We start from the raw sequence: 22,384 nt of genomic DNA on the forward strand, positions 1-22,384 counted from the left end.
TTAAAAATATACAAATTGTGTCTTCTGGCTAGCTCAAAATTTACCACAGCTTAACTGAAATGTCTAACTTAACAATATAAGCCGTTCTTGAGACAGTGCTTGGTCATTCTTTTGACAAAATACATGGTCATAGTTCATTTTGATTTAGTTCAACATCTATCTAAATATTCCTTGAAAGATTCATATTAGAATCCTTAGCTTATGTAGTAGCAATAGTCGTAGTATCAGTAGCAACATTAGTAGCAGTATGCAAATAGCAACTTTGGTTTTCTTCATCATCCCCTTCAATACAAGATGAAAGTTTCAACTTAATATCACCAACCATTCCTGAATTATTGCTGATACATCCTCTTAACAGCCTGTATGAGCATAATGTGTTACGATTTAGTTAAATACAAATTCTATATTGCCTATAACCTTAATACCCTTAGTGCTACTGCTGGTAGCACCAGCAGTAGCAGTAGTAGTAGCACCGGCAGTAACAGTAGTTACAGCAGTAGTAATATCTGTAGAACTAAAATCAGGTGATCTTTTTTTACTATTCTTAAAATTTTTATCGGGCAACAAGAATCATAAGCCAGCAAAAGGACATCTAAAAACTTATCAAAAGCAAACTGAAATATCTTCCTTTTTTTTAAAAAACTTCAACCCATGATATACAACTTTTGACTCATATAAATCACTTTTGACTCATAAAAGGGCACTATGACTTCCAATTCCCAATCAAAAGACCCTCATCTGAAGTTTATGCGGCCACTCATTTCATATGAACCTCATACGTCCCCAGGGTATAACTTACAATCCTTGCCTCAGGGCTCTGGGGAGGTTGTGTCATCCCTGGAGGCATTGATGTATGTTTGTTGGACTATTTTGAACAAAAAGGCTTTCTCGCCATTTCATTCAGATGCCTTAGGAGAAAGGAGAGCATCGGGGGAGGAGGATGGTTTGCTCCATTGCTATTGACTCTTAAAAGGGAACTAAAACTTTCCATTTCCAATCAAATAAGTATCCTCTAAAGCTTGTGCGATTACCCTTACATAAAACCTTACATTCCCCTAGGGCATAACTTAGAACTTTTCCCTCATGGCTCTGGGTGCTTGTTTCAACACCGAAGACCTTGTTATACCATCTCTGAACCATTTTGAATAGAATGGCTATGCCAAAATTGTTGTTGAATGCATTTGGGGAAAAGAGGACATGGGGAGGGGGCTAGTTGTCAACTGATAACTTTTTACTCTTAAAAAGGGCCCTAAAACCATATGATTTTCAATCAAATGATCCCCCTGTAGTTTATACAGCAACCCCTTCGATACCAACCTTATATACTGATAATGTGGAACTAGCATAACTTATAGTCCTTGGTTTGAGGGCTATCCTCAAAACATAATTACTGGAGTTTTCAACTATATTGAGCAAAATGCTACCTCAAAATTTAAAAAAGAATGGATAAATAATATATTTTATTAACATCGTTCATTACTTAGGCAGCTCTATTGCGCTACCAACAAAACATCGGGTTTGGGGGGAGTCAAACACAGCTAAAATATTTTTCGTTGTGAAATTCAGAATTGCAATGTTGGAACAGCGTGATTTAAATTACACAGTGTGTAATTAATAAGAGCATCATATATTCTTGGACAAAAGCTTTGTTGAAAAGCAAACATTGTTTGTGAAATATGTATTTAATGTGTTTTGGAAAGCTTTATTCCAGCATTAGTCTCAGACTTTGAACAAAAAGGCTAAGAGATCTTTATATACCAGCATTTGTGAAAAATGAATAATACCTGTGAAATATTTACTTACTGTGTTTTGACTTTGAGCCTCTATGCTGCAAGAGCAGCCTCAAAAATGTCAAATACACATATTAGTGGAAGTCACAAGCCAATCTGTCACATGCTTCCTTGCTTCTATTTTCTTATGAACAGTATACTACAGCCAACCCATCAGAGATAGAGTTAAGGGGGGTATCAGATGGAACGTGCAAACTATTGGTTAGCGGGGTTGAAAGCAGATTTCGGGCACTGCATACCAAACTAGGCTGAATAATCCAGTTTCCACTTCTACGGATTATTTAGCAGACCTACGGAATTTGATGTCTGTCTACCTACAGTACAAATGCTACTACGGTATCTACAGAACGACTACGGAGAAACTGGAATCCTGTTGAGAGTGCCATATTCACCTCGCCACGGAAAGTACCAGAGTATTACTTTTTTATGCCAGTATTATTTTTCAATAATTTTTCAGAAAGCAGAACCTTTTCAACACTCTCTCTTAAAAGTAGTATCTCTATAAAATTTAATGTTTAAAATATCAACTTGCTCATTAGCAATCTGTTTCCCCGTAAAAAAGAAAGTTTTTTCTGGTTTATGGACAATCATTTACGCATCAGGATGTAAAATTCTCATACATTGACATTCAGAGTATCTTAAGTTATGAGATAACACACACATTTTGCACCATTTTTTCAGATAAGCGTGATATACAAAACATTTTCTTTCATCGGTTCTTCACTTGCGATGCTTAAGCCGCGTCTACATTTGGCGTTTTCATGTAAGCACTCCTCTTCTTTACGTAGCTCTTTTTGCAGATTTACTTTACCTAAGCGATTCTCAACAACAGACCAGAGGTCTCCTGTTTATCAATAAATTCAACAATGGAATTCCATCCTTTTTATATGTCGCTTTATTTGTCTCTGCAAAGGCAGTTTCTCGGCGAGTCTTTCAAGTCACGTAATTTTTCTCCCTTTTTTAATTTCCGTTATATATGTATCTGCCATCTCTTTTATTCCACATCTATATATCTCTGTCATTGTTTTATTCCGGTGTTTTATTATTGTATGTGTTTTTAGTGTGTTCTAAAAGTTCAGTGCTTTATTATTGTATTGTGCAGCTCACTGCAAGCCAAGCTTCTTGTGTCATGTAACCTTCTTATGTCTGTAATTATTTTTTTGCTTTTATATTCAATATTAATAAATGATTGACTGGTTCATTAATTGGGTGGGGGAAAAGGCACAGAAGAATGCCCTCCCACGAATTAATATCACTGCCTTCTCCTTCAAACAAATTGAAAGTGGGGATAGCTGCTTTCAAATGTTAATGTTGAAAAGGCTCATACCTAAATAAACTGTATACATTGTTTCTAAGTATTGTAAGGGTCTTCTCCAGTTGAAAGGACACACGTATCTGACGTTATTTGCACCTTGAGAAATTGATGGTACCCTAAAATGACAAAAGAGAAGTTTTTGGAGCTTTAATTCGACTAATATTTCAATCTGTCTGAGAGGACGCGGGTTCGAATCCCAGTGTACCCAATTCTTCAGTTTGGGACGGGGGTCAGTGGCGTGACTCTGTAAGGTTAGCCAGAGTCGACCCAGCTCTAAATGGGTACCTGGAGAAATCTGGGGAAGGTAAACAGGAAGGGTGTACGAAAGCACGGGATGGCTGGCCCCCAGCCCCCCATTGCACTTCCTGGCTGAAGGGTCAAGAAACGGAGATCAGCACCGCCGGTAGGGACTGTAAAGTCTAATGTACGGCATTAGACTTTACAGTTTTTCCTTTACCTTTTTCTTTTTTTTTAATATTTCAATCTTCAGCACCGTTTCCTGCTACTCTCTTTTTTTATCGCTCCCCCTCTGTATATTTTTCTCTATCGTTCTGTTTCTTTTCTGAAAAAAAAAATGAGACTATTTTGAACAGTTTATACAGAAGATATAAACAGGATGTCAAAGTAAGATTGCAAAAGACCTAGTTTAAGCAACCGGATACAATAAAGAGGATTATAAGCCAGTTCATGGGGGATGACCTTGGAAATATAATAAAAGGCTGACAAAAATCAAGATGATAAGGATGATCTTTCGCAGTATCTTCCTTGGAATCAAATTCATACCTTCTATTTTAAACTGTTTACAGTGAAGAAATCAATTATACTAGAGTGATATCATCTCATTTTTAAAGCGAGATGTTGACTGTTTATTAAAGACATTTCCTGTGTTTGAGTGTTAATACTACGCATCTTTTAGCACATATTTTTCAAATATTCAAAAAAGGTTTTTTTCTGAAAAAAAACACCATTATACCAAGACAAGCAGAAATAAGTTCAAATAAAAATCAAGCAGTTTGGGGTAACGAACTGCACGTGAGAAGCAAATTGAGCTAATAGTAACCGAAACCCTAATAATAAATGATTTATTAATTAAAAACTTTCCAAAAGAGAAGTTATCAAAGAATAGTAAGCAACCATATTGAATTTAAGACCAGCAGAGATAAATTTTTAAAATAATACAAACTGAAAACCACCCTAAATTACTACTAAAGGATAAATGAAACCCAAACTGACAGGAATTAAATAAACGATCATAGCAAACAAGCATAAAACAGGTACTAATGTGAATGAATAAAAATACATCTTAAACAAAGGAAAACTCTAACTGAATATCAAAGTCAAACTTAAAACGAAAAAAATCACTAAAAGCAAGATTTTGGCTACTCTCCCTTTCCTAACTGTCAAATTCTACCTTTTACTGCGTCATTTGTATTTAACTGAAAACTATTTTGACTTTTGAACAGTTCTTGGAAAGAAAAAATAAATTAGACTGCATATTTTATATATAGTGTTATTAATTGCGGAAAGACCAGCTGTACAAGTTTAATTTTTGACAGTAATTTTTATTTTTGTTTTCAATATTGTAAGTACAAAAGAAAATATTTGTACAATAATTCGTTTTCAGTAAAGCGCAAATAACGCAGCAGGGCTTTAGGCTTTTACAATTTAGGATAGGGACAGTAGCAAAACTCTTGTTTGTAGTGAATTCTCTTCCTTTAGATTTTAATTTCAATATTTGATTTGAATTTAGCTCGTTTCAAGATTTTTTTACTCATTTATATTGCTACCCTTTGTATGTTTGTTTTGCTGTGATTGTTTAATTAATTTCTGTTCGTTTCGGGTTTCATTTATTCTTTATTATTAGTTTTTGGTCATTTTTAGTTTGAACTGTTATAGAAATTCATTTCTGATAATCTTAAGCTTAATATGGCCTTTACTTATCCTTAAAAAAGTTCTTTTTCGGAAAGTTTTTTTAATTTATTTCTGTTCGTTTTTTATTGCCAAAGTTTGAGGTTTTTCAATATTACCTGTATCAACATCAATTTTTTTTTTTTTTATCAACATCAAATTTTCATCAGAATATCAAAACATCAAAGCGATTTTTTTCTGCCTAATCAACATCCCCCTCAACATTCCTTGAAAGTAGTCACAAATAAATTTAGTAACAGTTGCAAGCAGTCGCAGTCAGAGTTGCAAGTTGTCGCAGTTGGAAGTACACACAGTTGCAGTCACAACCAATCTCATTTGTAGCCGCAATAGTAGCAGTAGTAGTAGTGACCCTTAAAATTTCAAGTTGATACCCTTACCTGTTTCTAAGAATCTTCTCCTTTAAGAATTCTCTGAAAGTTCCAGCTTAATACCAAAATCTATTCTTAAGACACGCCCTTTTGACAATTTGCGCACACACAGTGTGTTTTGATTTAGTTTAAATTCTCCTTCATTATTCTATCAAATTTTCAGCCTCATAATCCTAGTCTTAATTTTCAGGGGGTATGGAGGGGGAGAGGGTTGAATTCCAAAGGCATAATTACTGGACCTTTCAAAATGCTGAAGAAAACAAATAGCCCAAAAGTTTGCTTGGATGTTTATTTTCGGAGATAATGGGAGTGAGGAGGCTTTCTTGCACCCAAATAACTTTTGACTCTTAAAGGGGGCACTATAACTTCCAATTCCCAATCAAATGATTCTCATCTGAAGTTTATATGGCCTAATCATTTTATAAGAAACTTATATGTCCCCAGGGCATAGCTTACAGTCCTTGCCTCAGGGCTCTGGGGGATTGTGTCAACCCCAAAGGCCTTGCTATATTATTTCTGAACTATTTCAAATAAACGGCTATCCCAAAATTTCTATTGAATGCATTTGGGGAAAAGAGGACATGGGGAGGGGGCTAGTTGTCCTCCAAAAACTGTTTATTCTTAAAAAGGGCTCCAAAACCCCTGCTTTTCAATCGAATGACCGCCCTGAAGTTTTTTACAACAACTCCTTCCTTACAAACCTTATATATTGATAATTTGGAACTAGTATAGCTTATAGCTCTTGCTCTGAGGGAAATCCTCAAAATATGATTACTGGAGTTTTCAACTTCGTTGAACAAAACGCTATCAAAGAATTTTGGAAAAAAAAATAATACATTGTGCCAACATCGTTCATTACTTAGGCAGCGCTATTGCGCTACCAACAAAACATCGGGTTTGGGGGGAGTCAAACACTCCTAAAATAGCTACTAAATATGTTTTCGTTTTTTAGTTCTGGATTGCAATTTTGGAACAGCGTCATTTACATCACACAGTGTGTGATTAATAAGAGCATTATATATTCTTGGACAAAAGCTTTGGTGAAAAGCCAACACTATTTGTGAAATATGTATTTCATGTGTTTTGTACAGCCTTATTCCAGTATTAGTCTCAAATTTTTAACAAAAAGGCCAAAAAATCTTTGTATACCAGCTTTTGTGAAAAATAAATAATACCTGAGAAATATTTACTTAATGTATCTTAACTTTGAACCTCCATGCTGCAACAGAAGCCTCAAAAATGTCAAATACACACATTAGTGGAAGTCACAAGCCAATCTGTCACATACTTCCTTGCTTCTATTTTCTTAAGAACAGTATACTGCAGCAAACCCATCAGAGATAGAGTTCAGGGGGGTATCAGATGGAACGTGCAAACTATTGGTTAGCGGGGTTGAAAACAGATTTCGGGCACTGCATGCCAAACTAGGCTGAATAATCACTGTTTCCACTTCTACGCATTTTTTAGTAGACCTACGGAATTCGATGTCTGTCTACCTACAATACAAATGCTACTACGGTATCCACAGAACGACTACGGAGAAACCGGAATCCTGTTGAAAGTGCCATATTCACCTCGCCATGGAAAGTACCAAAGTACTACTTGTTGATGACAGTATTATTTTTCAACACTTTTTCAGAAAGCAGAACGTTTTCAACACTCTCTCTTAAAAGTAGTATCTTTTCATAATTTAATTTTAAAAAAATCAACTTGCTCATTAGCAATTTGTTTCCACGTAAAAAAGAAAGTTTTTCTGGTTTAAGGACAATCATCTACGCATCAGGATGTAAAATTCTCATAGATTGACATTCAGAGTATCTTAAGTTATGAGCTAACACACACATTTTGCACCATTTTTTTTTTCAGATAAGCGCAATACACAAAACATTTTCTTTCATCGATTCTTGACTGTGATGCTTAAGCCGCGTCTACATTCGGTGTTTTCTGTAACCACTCCTCTTCTCTACGTAGCTGTTTTTGCAGATTTACTAAGCGATTCTCAACAACAGATCAGATGTTTCCTTTTTTTTGCTTTTCTATTTAATATTAATACATGATTGACTGATTCATTAATTGGGTGGGCAAAAAGGCACAGAAGAATGCCCTTCCCCGAATTAATATCACTGCCTTCTTAAATATATGCAATTAAACATATATATACAACACAGATATAATAAAATAATACAATTTTACATTATAATCCGTCATATACACCAAGAAATGAAAATTTAAACAGATAAAATAAGAATAATAAAAACAAATAAAAAACTAAATAAGACAACTCTAAAATAAAAAAATATGGAAGGGGACCTCTGGGCTTAGAAAAATAATAAAACAATAAGATGCCGTGTGCCGCTTATCCTGCTATTTGTAGGGGTTATCCAACAGCGATTCGTGCCTGCAATTAGAAACCAGAACAAAAATAATGCAATTTTTTGTTATCAAACAGCAGTTATGATGCATATACTGTCTCAGAATTTTGATCGGACGACTTTGAGGAACAACGTGATAAGGAGGAGGGCTAGCTGCCCTCCATTCTTTCTGGTCACTTAAAAAGAGAACTAGAACCTTTACTATTCGTTCAAATGAGCCCTTTCCTGATGTTCTAGCACTATTGGTTCAATGCGATCACCCCTGGGGAAAACAAACAAAAATAATAAATTAACACGCATCTGTGATCTTTCTTCTGTCAAAAAATAAAAGATTCTTATGATTTTTTCAGATAGGAGCTTGAACCTTCTCCAAAAGGGTTCTCGGACCGGGGCGAATCTAAGGCAATATTTTGGGAAGGACCCTATGTGACAAGAGCTCCAAAGAGAAAAGTCTTGGGGGGACAGTGTGAAAAAGGTGCCAAAAATTAGCCAAATTGACAAATTCATTCTAAAAAAAGGGAAAAATAAGAAAAAACGGGGAAAGAGTGTACCATAAAAAATCCAGGGGGATGGAGATCCCACCGGCCCCCTGGATCAACCAGTGTTCTCGGATATGATCTGTTGGTTTGATTTTCATTAATATTCCTGAATTGTACGGGGTATTCCCCTCCCCCCTCACTAAACGTAATGCACCTAATATATTTGGAATCAGCATAATAAGCCAACTCTTTTGATATACCTCTTGATATCAAAATTCTGTTTTTTAGAGTTTGAGAGATGAGGGTGGTATACAGCTAAACTGGAAGTGACCCTGAATATCCAGTAAATTTGATGAGCGGAATGAAGCAAAACATCCTCTACTGTAATGTTTACAGGCCAGGAGATTTGCCACTAGGCTTGGGCTTAAGGACGCACAATGCAGGGGGCTCAGAAAATTATCAATGACTGATTTTGTTTTTCTTAACAAAAACTGGACTGATGTGATTAATTGTCAAAGTGTCAGATACACTCCACTGCTGCGCTGCCTATTCACAGAAAAGTCATTTTAAGAAAAAGACAAAAATTCAGTAGCCGCTTTTTAGCTGTCAGATGGGCCCCAAGAATGGCAGTTGGGATCTTCGTATCACCTCTCTCTTGCATTGCTTTTGGCTCATCTCTCATCAGTTACCTTCTGTTCAGGTTTGCCAGTATCCCCAAATTTTCAGAGATTTCCCCGTAAATCTCTATGTCTCCTCCAAAAAAAAAATTGGTTTCCCGAATTCTCCCCGAAAATCAGCAAATCACGTTGCAACCCTAGTGATTTACCCTTAGTCCCTATCCATCCCTAGCAAATATTACAATATATGTCTTCGTTTTTTCACTATTCTCTTGTTCGTTAATTTTTATCCCTTTTGCTAATATGCATAAAAACCAGACAGATACAATTGAAATTTGAACCTCTGTTCATGACATGAAGCGCATTCTCTTAATTTAATAGGGTCTTGTGCAGCAGACTCATGTACACAGGCTGTGTCATTTTGGATTGCAACAAGAATTTTTAAATTTCTTCAGTGCTCATCACGCAGATGGGTCATTCTAAAACAAAAGTGTATATTATAGTTGCAAAATTTATCCAAGACTCGATGGTCTGCTCGTCACGATGCCTGTCGAATTGTTAATGAAAACAAAGAATGCAATTTGGAAAGCTTAAATGAAATTGACAGCAACACTTCTGGGAGACCTTCATCCAGAAATGAAGCCAGTGCATTGAAAGAAAAGTTGTGTTCCCTTGAGACTACTTGCATGGCAATTTATGGGGTAACATAATAGAAAGGCTTAAAAAGACAAACGTAAAACAGCAGTGTGGAATCACATAATTAGGGAAATTATCATGTATTTTAACTCTCTTTGTTTTTTTTTTTTTTTTCAAGAAGTGAAACAAAATTTTGGAGGGCAAGAAAGTGCTGCGTTACATTTACAGGATCTGGAAACTTTCGCGTGAACGCTTTCAACTTTATATAAGATACATTGTATGCCTCACTCACAGGAAGGGAAAATATTTATACTCATCTTCATAACAAGCTTTGATGTTTCGAGGATATCAAACAAATCACTAATTTCTTGTACGTAGGTTTTATAATGGATGAAGGGGCTTGCTTGATCTTGGGTACGCGATTTGCTTCAAACTTTCGGGAATCTTTCTCTGGGTTGAAACAATCAAATATTTTGTTGTGAGATAGAGGGATTAGGGGAACTGAAAATGAAGCTAATTTTTTCCCTGATCAGCTTCTAACTAGAAGCCATAAGTCCTTGGGTCAAGATGAGCCTAATATGCAAAAAAAAATGTTCTGGACCACACCCTCCCCAAAAACAGGCCAGAAAAAAATGTTCTCAGTTGGCTTGAAACATATATTCTTAAGCTCTTGGTTTCTTGGGCTAAGGGAACTCGAACACATAAAGACAAATAAAAACAACTATAGCTTCCCCCAAAACGGGATAAGGAAAATGAAAACGGGAGCAGGCCAAAAACTTTATTTTTTCTTAGGAACTTCATGTGGAAGTGACAACTGCAGGATCTTGGGAGGGGCCTCATTTGAATCAAAATTTAACATTCTGTTTAAAGGGCTGAAAGTAATTTCGGGACAATTCAATTCAATTAATTTTCAAAACGGGCAGCAGACAAGCCGAATATTCGTTTAGTCGTCAAAACGTAAATATATATACAATCTACAGTCAACACTTATGAAATAATCTAAAATAATTCTAGTCATCCACTTAAAATCAGTACACAATAACTGACTAGTCAAGACATAATAAAATATAACTAACAAACTAAAGCAGCAGGCAAGCCAAATATTCGTTTTAGTCGCCAAAACACAAATACGTATACAATCCATAGTCAACACTTCTGAGATAATTTAAAATAAATCCAATAGTCCACTTAAAATCAGTACACTATAATCAGTACGTCCACTTAAATTCAGTAAAATATAATATAACTATATAACTAACGAACTAAAGCTGTAGCTATTCTTACTTACTAGCAGTAACAATAAACCACTTTGCAAATGAGCGAACAAAGCTTTTTCAAATACCTGTTTCGAGACACATTGATTGGCTGCATACGAGGTACAGCTTCTGCCACTGCTCTTGCTGGTCTTTCCTGATGTGGTTTGAAATGAGGAGGCACTATGGATCGATGGGATGTGCTGTTTAACATCCCTGCACCAAAAGCAAGCGACAGTTGATGGGAGGCAAGCAGCCTCCCATCCTCGCTTTTTTCTGCTACTAAGCCTTTGTTACTCCAACGATGTTGACTTGATTTTTTAAGATACTTATTTTTCAGAAACATCAAAAGATCTAGTAAGAGCTCCTTCAATATCTGTATCACCCCAAGAGCCCCAGGGGCAATCGGTCTAAATTATGCAAATAACCTATTTATCACAAATTGGTTTTAGTAGGAAAAAAAAATTCGGTGTTTGGTCGTGGGTGTCCAATCAGATACGAATTATGAAAGATCTTCCACTAGGCCAAAAATCTCAGGTCTTGATATTTTTAATCCTTTAGTAATGTCGCTATTTCTTCATCAGAAGTTTTTTTTAGGTGATTCAATTGATTTCAGGGCAAGCATCCCCCCATCCCCGCTTTTTTGTGCTACTAAGCCCTTGTTAACCCAATATTATTGAATTGAATTATTAAGTTACTTATTTTTCAGAAACGTCAAAAGATCTAGTAAGTATTCCTCCAAGGTCAGTATCACCCCCGAAGCCCCAGGGACTGAATTATACAAATTACCTATTTATCACAAATTGATTTTAGTAGGAAAAAACGTCCGTGTTTGGTCGTGGGTGTCCAATCATCTATGAGTTATGAAAGATCTTCCACTAGGCCGAAATTCTCAGGCCTTGCTATTTTTTAATCCTTTAATAATGTCGCTATTTCTTCATCAGAAAATAAATCTCCCTTCACACCCAAGGTGTCACAACCTGTTCTAATTTCCTGTGGCTATAAGTAAAGTTCATCTGAGTCTATACTATCTCCGTTAGTCGCTTCAAGAGGGATATAAACTATGATTGATTTATCGCCCTTTTTATTCATAAAATGAGCGATTAGCATTTTATCATTAATATACTTCCAACCTAAACGAGACTTATCAGCCTACTTATTCATTAGGAGCCCTCTGTCTATGTACACCATCCGTCCTTCCAGAGTAAGTAAATTCTTACTACCTAATTTCATGTTTCCTGCCCTTGCGATATCAGTTTCTGAGACCCTTACAAAATACAGTTAGAACCGTCTGAATTCTTCAGTCAAGATATTGATACGATACCTATTTTTTTAAGTTGTAACATTCCAAGTTGCAATGTTCATGTTCTTCAAACAATTGAGTTTATTTTAGCCTCAAGAAAAGAAAAGGTCCCAGAACCAGTGCAGGAAGAAGGTTAACACTTCTTCTCATGTCTGTACAGAAGCACCGGCTTAGAACCGGATACTAAAAAGTTTCTGGGACCTCCAGCTGAAAGGAGGCTTTGTGCAATCCTGAGCCTATCTTGATCATAGCATGGTTGTCAGCACTTGAAGATGCACTTCTATCAACAAGCGCTAAAATCCTGCACAGACAATCTCACGCCTTTTACCTAAGACTCTTTATATATTCATGCATAAATATATACACCACTATGGGGAGGTAGCCCATAGTAGATACATTAGCTGGGAAGAGATTTTGAAGAATGTTGGGAAGAACGCCCACCAAAACAGACCAAACCCAATGGAATTATTCATAATCAGAATCCACTGAAAATGCTGTGACGTTTACTAGGCTATAATTGTCGTGATGGACGCCAAACCTCAAGATCGTTCTGCAGCATGTTTGCGATCATCTTGCTTGGCTGAAGCTTGGCTATATTTACGCTCTATCACCACGTTTAGATGCGCTGATGGATTTTCTATGCTACCTAGGGACAAAGGGTCAAACTTCACTTCCTAAAACTCTACCACTGGTGCAGATATTTCCGGGCTTAACTTGCCCTCTGCTCCTGCCTAGAGTCAGCAATAGGCTTCAGGAAGCAGATGTGCAATATATTAAGAACCAAATGCGCCAGAGGATTATAAATTGAACAAATCAGTTTGGCGCACTTCATTTGAGAGGGATATACCACTAGAAATACCACTTTAATTAAGGTCACGTAACGCCTTTTGAATTAACGAACTTGACCTCTTCATTGCCCGTTTGATCAGCTTTGTAGATAGCAAAATAAGGCAGTAGGCCTGATCCAAAGAGGGCATATTTTTTTACGTAAGCTGCTTATTCTAAATATGATAATTGGTTTGAAATTCCAGATGAATATCACGCTTCATTATCGAAAACCCCAGTTGAATCGTTGTTTCACTGGATTGAAATATTTACAGGAAATACAGGAGATTACAGGAAATTAAATGTTCAGATAAACGGTTTTGGTAACCTCTTTTTATTTTCATTATCTAGCCATTAGAAATACTGATGATCATGAGAATTCTTTCAATGGAAAATGCAACAGTTTATCAAAATTACAGTTTTTATTTTACAATTATTACAACTTAATCCACTATTAAGTTCTTTGGATCATCAGTCTTACTAATTGGCTGGATTAAAAAACAAATGGGGTTAGAAAAACTGATTATCTTAACCTATAATCAAAGACTTACGGGGTTCTTAGAAGCGCAAAGGATATTTCATGTAAACATTTCAAAAAAGCAAAGCAACGACTCAATGGGGGTTTTGGATAATGAAGCGTGATATTAACCTTGATTCTTCAACCAATTATCATGTTATGAATAAACAGCTTACGTAAAAAACATCCCTTTTTTGGATCAGACCTTTTTTCCTATTGTTCTACTTACAAAACTGATTATACAGGCACTGAAGAGGTCAGATGTGACAATTTAAAGGTCATTTTGTGATACCTCCGTTAAAGTGGTATTCATAAATCATCCTGTTGAACTAAGGGCTCTCAGCTGATTGGCTCAATTTGCATTCCTGTGTCGCATTTAGTTCTCAATATATGTTGTTGTTGTTTGGGTTTTGACACGTTCGACCAATAGGTCATATTCGTTCGTATCACTTGATTTATCTGTGTCTTCTGTACTCACTAATTTGCTTGGATGTCTTGTCAGTCAATATTCACTGAACTTGATCATGTATCAATTACGCTGCTATCTGTGGGGGGTTGTTCATCTGCAGTAGCTGCCTGCGTTGAAAAATAGGAATCAAAATAAAGCAACCATGTTTCGTTATGCAGCAACTAAATACATATACACCACTGATATAATAAAATAATACAGTTTTACATTATAACCTGTCATATAAATCAAGATACAAAAATTGAAACAGAGAAAATAGGGATAATAAAAAAATACAACAGTAAATAAGATAACTTGAAATATAATAATATGGGAAGGGACCTCTGGGCCTACAAGATTAAAATAATAAGGTGCCACATACCCCTTATCTTGCTTTTGTAGGGCTTATTCATCAGCACAAATGCCTGCAATTATAAACCATAAGAAAAATAATGCAATTTTCCGTTATCAAACAGTAATTATGATGCAGATACGACACAGTTGTCATAAGTAATACAAATACTTGTAGCCTGTTATCTAAAACAAAATATAAAATTATATACCAATAAAATTCAAATAATACAACTCTAAAATAAAATGTGCAGGAAAAAAACAAAAATAAATCTCAATATATGGCAGATCTGCATCCTGAAGCGTATTGCTGACTCTACGTGGGAGCAGGGGGCAGGCTAAGGGTGGTAGTTTTTGCGGCAGTGGTAGATTTCTAGGAAGTGAAGCTCGACCCTCCATTCCTAGGTAACATAGGCAATTGGTCAGCACACCTCAATGTGGTGAAGGGGTGTAAATGCTGCTGAGCTTCATGCCGAGCAAGGTGATGGTTAACGTGCTGCAGGGAAACCTTAAGGAGTACCGTCCCACGAGGAAATTACAGCCTAGTAAACGACATAGCATTTGCACTGGATTCTGATTAATAAATAATTATTCTGGGTTTGCTCTGTTTCGGTGGGCATTTTCGGGCTGAAAACCCACTTCCAGGCTGAAGCTAATTTATCAACTATGTTTTACCTCCCTGTGGTAACATAATATTTGTAGGCATGAATATATAATGAGGCATAGGTAATATGCTTGAAATTTTCTGTACAGGACTTCGATTCTTGTTGATAGAAGAGCATTGCCAAGTATTGAAAACCAAGGTGTAACTAAGATGGGCCCAAGATTGGAAAAAGCCTCCATTCAGCTGGAGGAACCAGGGACTTCTTGCTGTCACGTTCCAAGCTGGCTTAATCACTCCTCTGTAAACCAGAGAAGAAATATTAGTTTCCGTCCTGCGCTGGTTCTGGGAGCACTGATTTTATTGAGGCCAACATAATCCCAATTATTTAAAGAACAGGAAAACTGCAACTTGGGATGTTACAAATTAAAAAAAAAATATAACTGTCATATGGACATTTAGACCGACGAATTTAAACGCTTCAAACTGGACGTAGTAGGAGTTTCAGAAACTCAAATTCCAGGAGCAGAAAAATAAAATTAGGTGATATGGGATTTATTTAGTCAGGTAGCAAGGGTGGGGCACATAGACACAGAGCAGGAATCATAATAACAAGGAAGCTGCTAAGTCTTGTTTAGGCTGGGAAGTTATTAACATTAGAGTGCTAGTCATTCATTTTGTTCCCAGAAAGGACAGGGTGTCAGTCATTTCAGTATACGTCCTGTAGAACCACCTGAGGGAGATAGTAGTGACTCTGATGAACTTCACTTACAGCTCCGGGAACGAAAAGACTGGATCCGAGGTAGAAAATATGGTGTTATTATTAGGAGGCTTTAATGCCCTGGTAGGCAGAAATAATTATTGATGGTATCCTTGCCTAGGTAAATTAGGTGTAGGAAAAGAGTGCTGCAACCTTGTATAACAATTATATAACAATTTAGTTATAACCAATAAAGTATTTGATCATAAAAAAGCCAATAGGTATTCACATGATGATACCATAATCCCAATATACCAACATGGTATTCGCATGATGATAAGACAGCTAATCTTATTGAATATGTTATCAAACAGTTCGTGGTAACGAACTGTAGTAAGGAGCGACCCGGTTCAATAGTAACCAAAACTCTAAAAAATGGAATTTTGATACCAATACCTACACAAAAGAATCGCATTTTAATGCTGATTTTAAATAAATAAGTTTCATCAAGTTTAGTCTTACCCATCAAAAGTTACGAGCCTGAGAAAATTTGCGTTATTTTAGAAAATAGGGGGAAACGCCCCCTAGAAGTCATAGAATCTTGACGAAAATCACACCATCAGATTCAGCGTATCAGAGAACCCTACTGTAGAAGTTTCAAGCTCCTATCTAGAAAAATGTGGAATTTTGTATTTTTTGCCAGAAGGCAGATCACGGATGCGTGTTTATTTGTTTTTTTGTTTTTTTGTTGTTTTTTTTCCCCAGGGGTGATCGTATCGACCCAGTTGTCCTAGAATGTTGCAAGAGGACTCATTCTAACGGAATTGAAAAGTTCTAGTGCCCTTTTTAAGTGACCAAAAAAATTGGAGGGCACCTAGGCCCCCTCCCACGCTAATTATTTTACCAAAGTCAACGGATCAAAATTCTGAGATATCCATTTTATTCAGCGTAGTCGAAAAACCTTATAACTATGTCTTTTGGGACGATTTACTCCCCCACAGTCCCCGTGGGAGGGGCAACAAGTTACAAACTTTGACCAGTGCTTACATATAGTAATGGTTATTGGGAAGTGTACAGGCGTTTTCAGGAGGATTTTTTTTGGTTGGGGGAGGGGTTGAGAAGAGGGGGGTATTCTGGGGGAACTTTCCATCGATAGTTTGTCATGGGGGAAGAAAATCTCCATGAAGGGAGCGCAGGATTTACTAGCATTATTTAAAAAAAAAACAATGAAAAAATAAATATGAAAAAATTCTTTCAGCTGGAAGTAAGGAGCAGCATTAAAACTTAAAACAAACAGAAATTATTACCCATTTGAGGGGCTCACCTCCTCCTAATACCTCGCTCTTTACGCTAAAGTATTTTTAGTAGTTTCAACTATTTATTCTACGGCTTTTGTGATTCTGGGGTCATTCTTAATGATTTGGGACAAAATTTAAGCTTTAGTGTAAAGAGCGAGGATCTGACAAGGGGGCGAACCCCCTCATATATGTAATAAAAATATGATAATACAAAAGTTCTTTACGTAAGCTAATTTATAAGTTACGTAAATCTTTTACTAATAAAAATATTCGTAAAAAATTAAAAATTCTAGTTGCCTTTTTAATTAACCAAAAAATTGGAGGGCAGCTAGGCTTCCTCCCCCGCTCTTTTTTTCTCAAAATCATGCGATCAAAATTATGAGAAAGCCATTTAGCCAAAAAAAAATGCAAATTTTGTTTTAATTATTCCTCTGCGGAAAGCCAAAATCAAAACATGCATTGATTCAAAAACGTCCAGAAATTAAATAAAAAAAACAAGTTTTTTTAACTAAAAGTAAGGAGCGACATTAAAACTTAAAACGACCAGAAATTACTTCGTATATGAAAGAGGCTGCTTCCTCATCAACGCCCCGCTCTTTACGCTAAAGTTTTTTACTGTTTTAAAAAGAAGAATTGAGAGAAAGAGTCAAACTTTAGCTTAAAGAGTTACAGGATAGAGTTACAGGATAAGATATAGAAGTGAACTGAAGCGTTTGTGACACCTTGGATGTGAAGGAATTTTTTATACGAGGAAGAGTTTGTGACAGTACCAAAAGGATTAAAAATGATAAGGCCCCAGGTGCTGATAGCGCGGCAAATGGCTTTCTTAAATATTGTGGATGTGAGGTTAGAAATAAGTTTCTGAAGATTGTGAATATGATTTCTGAAAAATGGGATGTGCCTAGCGATTTTAGGAAAACCCTAGTTAGACCCCGTAGAAACCCCTAGTCAAACCCTGTAAAACCCAGTAGAAAGGTGATAGGAGTGAGAGGCATTAGGCTGGTTTCTGTAGGTCTCAAATTACTTAGTAAGATGATACTTTTTAGACTTAGAGATGCTGTGGACTAAGTTTAAGAGAAGAACAGGACAGTTTTAGGAAGGGTAGAAGAAGCGTCGACCAAATTTTCACTCTCAGATTAATAATTGAGAAGTGCCTGAGCCACCAAACACATCTAGTCCTCTGTTCTATGGATTATGAAAAAGCTTATGACTCAGCTGACTGACGAGCTTTAGTGAAGGCCTTATTCTTGTATGGTATTAAATAAAAAAAAAACAAGTTTTTTAACTGCAAGTAAGGAGCGAAATTAAAATTTTAAACGAACAGAAATTATTCCGTATATGAAAGGGGTTGTCCCCTCCTCAACACCTCGCTCTTTACGCTAAAGTTTGACTCTTTCTCACAACTCTACTTTTTAAAACAATAAAAGATTTAGCGTAAAGGGCGAGGCGTTGAGGAGGGGACAACCCCTTTCGTATACGGAATAATTTCTTTTCGTTTTAAGTTTTAATGTCACTTCTTACTTGCATTTAAAAAACGTTGTTTTTTTTATTTAATTTCTGACCGTTTTTTAATTAATGCATGTCTTGATTTTGGCTCACCGCACATGAATAATTAAAGCAAAATTTGCATATTTTTTTTTAGTTAAATGGCTTTCTCATAGTTTTGATCGGACGATTTTGATAAGAAAAAGGGGTGGGGAGGAGGCCTAGTTGCAATTCAATTTTTGGTTACTTGAAAAGGCAACTAGAACTTTTTTTAACGAACGTTTTATTAGTAATAAATATACATAACTTACGAATTAACTTACGTAACGAAATTCTATATTTGTATATTTTTATTGCGTATATGAGGGGTTCCTCCCCCTTGTCAATACCTCACTCTTTACACTAAAGCTTCAATTTGGTCCCAATTCTTTAAGAACGACCCCTGAATCACAAAGGCCGTAGAATAAATAGTTGAAATTACTAAAAATACTTTAGCGTAAAGAGTGAGGTATTGCGGAGGAGACGAACCCCCTTATATACGTGATCATTTCTGTTCGTTTTAGGTTCTAATGCTGCTTTTTACTTCCACCTGAAAAAAACTTTTGTTTATTTATTTTCTCATTGTTTTTTTTTCAATAATGGTAGAAAATCCTGTGACCCCTTAATGGAAATTTTCTTCCCTCTTGATAAATTCATCCAAGGAAAGATCCTCCCACGTAACCCCCTCCCCCGACCCCCTTTAACGTGAAAAAGTCCCCCTGAAAACATCTGTAAACGTCGCGATAACCATTACTTTATGTAAATAATGGTCAAAGTTTGTAATTTGCAGCCTCTCCCCCAGGGACTTTACGGGATTAAGTCGTCTCGAAAGACGTAATTATTAGGTTTTTCGACTATGCTGAACAAAATGGCTATCTCAAAATTTTGATCCAGTGACTTTGGGGAAAATGAGCGTGGAAGGGGGCCTAGGTGCCCTCCAATTTTTTGGTCACTTAAAAAGGGCACTAGAACTTTTAATTTCCGTAAGAATGAGCCCTCTCACGACATTCTAGGACCACTGGGTTGATGCGATCACCCCTGGGGAAAAGAAAAAAGAACAACAAAAAAACGAATAAACACGCATCCGTGATCTGTCTTGTAGCAAAAATACAAAATTCCATTGTATATAGGAGCTTGAAACTTCTAAAGTAGAGTTTTCTGATACGTTGAATCTGATGATATGATTTTTGTTAAGATTCTTTGATTTTTAGGGGTGGTTCCCCTAATTTCTAAAATAAGGCAAATTTTCTCAGGCTCATAACTTTTGATGGGTAAAATTAAACTTGATGAAACTTATATATGCGTAAAAACGATATTCTTTTGATGTAACTATTGGTATCAAAATTCCATTTTTTAGAGTTTCAGTTACTACTGAGCCACGTCGCTCCTTACTACAGTTCGTTACCACGAACTATTTGATACCAGACAAAGATATTATAGTGATTAGTGCTCTGTACGAAAATAGCACTGTTGTTGTTAAGTTAGGAAATCAGGTTAGTAGCTGGTTTCATATTAAATCAGCCGTGAAGCAGGATTGTATTATATTCTCATTTATATTGATCATTTTGATGGGCTTTGAGAGGACTCTTCCGAACCAAGATTAAAAGTCACGCTCATTTTTTTTCCCAAAGTCACCCGATCAAAAATTTTAAATACGCATTTTGTTCAGCATAGTCGAAGAATCTAATAACTGTCTTTAAGAATGACTTAATCCCCCACAGTCCTCGGGGGAAGGACTGAAAGTCGTGGACTTTGCCCATTGTTTACATTTAGTATAGGTTATTGCGAAGTAGACCGACATTTTCAGCGGTTTTTTTTCTAGTGGGGGCGGGGAGACCGGCTCACGTAGGAGGATCTTTCCATGGAGGAAAGGAATTTTCCATAAAGAGGGTGCTGGGTTTTTCAGCATTGTTTGAAAAATAACCAGTAATTAAGTTTGGAAAAACAAGTTTTTTCAAAAGAAAGCAAGGAGCAACATTAAAGCTTAAAACGAGTAGAAATTATTATGTATATGAGGGAGTTCACACCTCGCTCTTTACGCTAAATATCTTCAATGCTTTCAAAAGATCCATTTATTCTAATTAAACGGCCTTCGTGATTCAGGGGTCATTTTTAAAGAATTGGAACAAAATTCGTACTTTAGCAAATCTGGAAAAAGACCACCTGAAAATGTGACAAGAAGTGATGAAAGGCTTTCTGCTAATGAATAAATATGTCTTAAAACAACTAAAACTTAAATTATTAGCTTATTGTTAGCAAATAATTAGCTCATCTGGAAAAAGAACCTAACTCTGTGAAATTCTATTTCAAAACAAGTGTCATTTTATCAAAAACATGGGCGGTCAGATGAACTTGATCCTAATCTATAGGTTAGGTATATAAGGGCACGCGAAGAGCAAGTTTTCAGCATTTTAGCTTCTTAATTGTTATTAATTGATAGTACATTCAATTGATTGTTCTATAAAGATGACAAATAGACAGAGGACAAATTCTATCTTGACGTCTGAAATTTATGATCATGGTAAGTACTGAATCTTTAACTGTAGTATTTACATTCCAATTCTCCAATTTTCTGGATTAAGTTTTGTGTTTCCCTTAGAATATTTTGAAAAATTTTCACTTAAATTAAGAAGAGATAAAATATAATTCAGCTTCATTAATTGACTCGCTTCCAAATGGTTCTAAAATGATTTTCCCTTTGTGTATTTTCAAAACAACCTATAATTTTGTCTACCACACTAATAAGATAAAATAAAAATAATAATAAAAAAATGATAATAAAATAAAAATAAACTGAATGGTCAAATAAGTAGCTATCATAAAGGCAATGTAGTTTATCGCTTAAATTTTGTTGTTGTTTTTTTTATTGTTGACCGCACAAGCTATGCCTTCTATATGCTGCTGTAAAATGATTTGATATTTTATTATTAGAAATGATCTGAAATTTATTAGAAAATTTGCAAGTTCTATTGAAGTTATTATTTCCAAGACAGCAAAAGAGATTTCTTTTCCTTGTACTGTAAATTCGTACAAAGGAACTTCAGCTAACATTATTTACGAAAAATCCTTCTTCTTACTCTTACTTTTGCCATTTTTCTCTGTCTGTTTTAGGATTCATTTATCCATCTGTGACAATATATGTTGTCTTTATATTTAATTTGAGTTTTAGTTTTAATCCTTGTTTACTTTTAAGAACTTATGTTACTCCGTCTCATAATTCTTTTTACATTACTTAAATTAAATTGTATTAGCCGGTCTATAAATATTATTTTCTCTTATAGCGTGCTTCGAAAGAGAATCAGAAGAAGAGTTAGAAGAAAAGGACCTTCTCAGTGAGCTTATTATGGAAGAACTTGCTTACGGAGTATCGCAACTTAATCCAAACTCACAACTAATTGTTCCAGAAGGCATGGCAGATTATATTGCCGATTCCATCTTCAAAATGGCCCAGTACGAGCCATGTGGTATTAAGGGCTGTGTTATATACTTCAATCTTGATAGTGGTAGGAATTCAGACAAACAACATGAGCTAGCAAAAATCAGGTGTGATGATTACACTGTTGCCATGTTTGAGGTGCATGTCACTTTGCATAGAGAAGCCAGTCGATGGTTGAAAATTGTGCCACAAATATTTAAGAGCTTAAAGGGCAGTGCAACTCCTATTGTGATCAACAAGAACTATACTATTAGTCTCAAGAAGCTTTTCAGAAACTAAGAGGATAGAAGACTCATGTTCAGGCATAAATTCTAGTCAAAATCATACTGTATCCGTGTCTGTGATAATATCTAAATAGTCTCTGTTTGTGTTTATTTTTTTGCTATATCTGTGATCACAGTTCTAGTCAGACAATTGATCTTTGTCTTTCTGACTTAATAATTGAATAAAATTCGAACTTTTTTATTCTTACACTTGCCTTTTAGACTCTTGGAGACCTTAAGAATTAATAGAATAAACTTAAAACGAAAAAAATTTATTGTTTTGTAGTTTAGGTGAATTGGTTCAAATAAACAGACTTAAGATATTTCTCTATATCGGTACATTACTAAAAACCTAAGAC

At 35.7% G+C, this 22,384-nt stretch overlaps 1 protein-coding gene across 1 annotated transcript; it reads left to right on the forward strand.

Annotated features, from left to right (window-relative positions):
• The first annotated feature begins 1,563 nt into the window (after positions 1-1,563).
• On the forward strand, positions 1,564-22,384 carry LOC136034596 (protein scylla-like). The gene is made up of 2 exons (XM_065715865.1): positions 1,564-2,203; positions 21,608-22,384. Exons 1-2 carry the CDS (start codon positions 2,116-2,118, stop codon positions 22,039-22,041), a joined length of 522 nt encoding a protein of 173 aa, XP_065571937.1. The 5' UTR covers positions 1,564-2,115; the 3' UTR covers positions 22,042-22,384.

Source organism: Artemia franciscana, chromosome 13 (genome assembly GCF_032884065.1).
Source record: "Artemia franciscana chromosome 13, ASM3288406v1, whole genome shotgun sequence".
NCBI lineage: Eukaryota > Metazoa > Arthropoda > Branchiopoda > Anostraca > Artemiidae > Artemia > Artemia franciscana.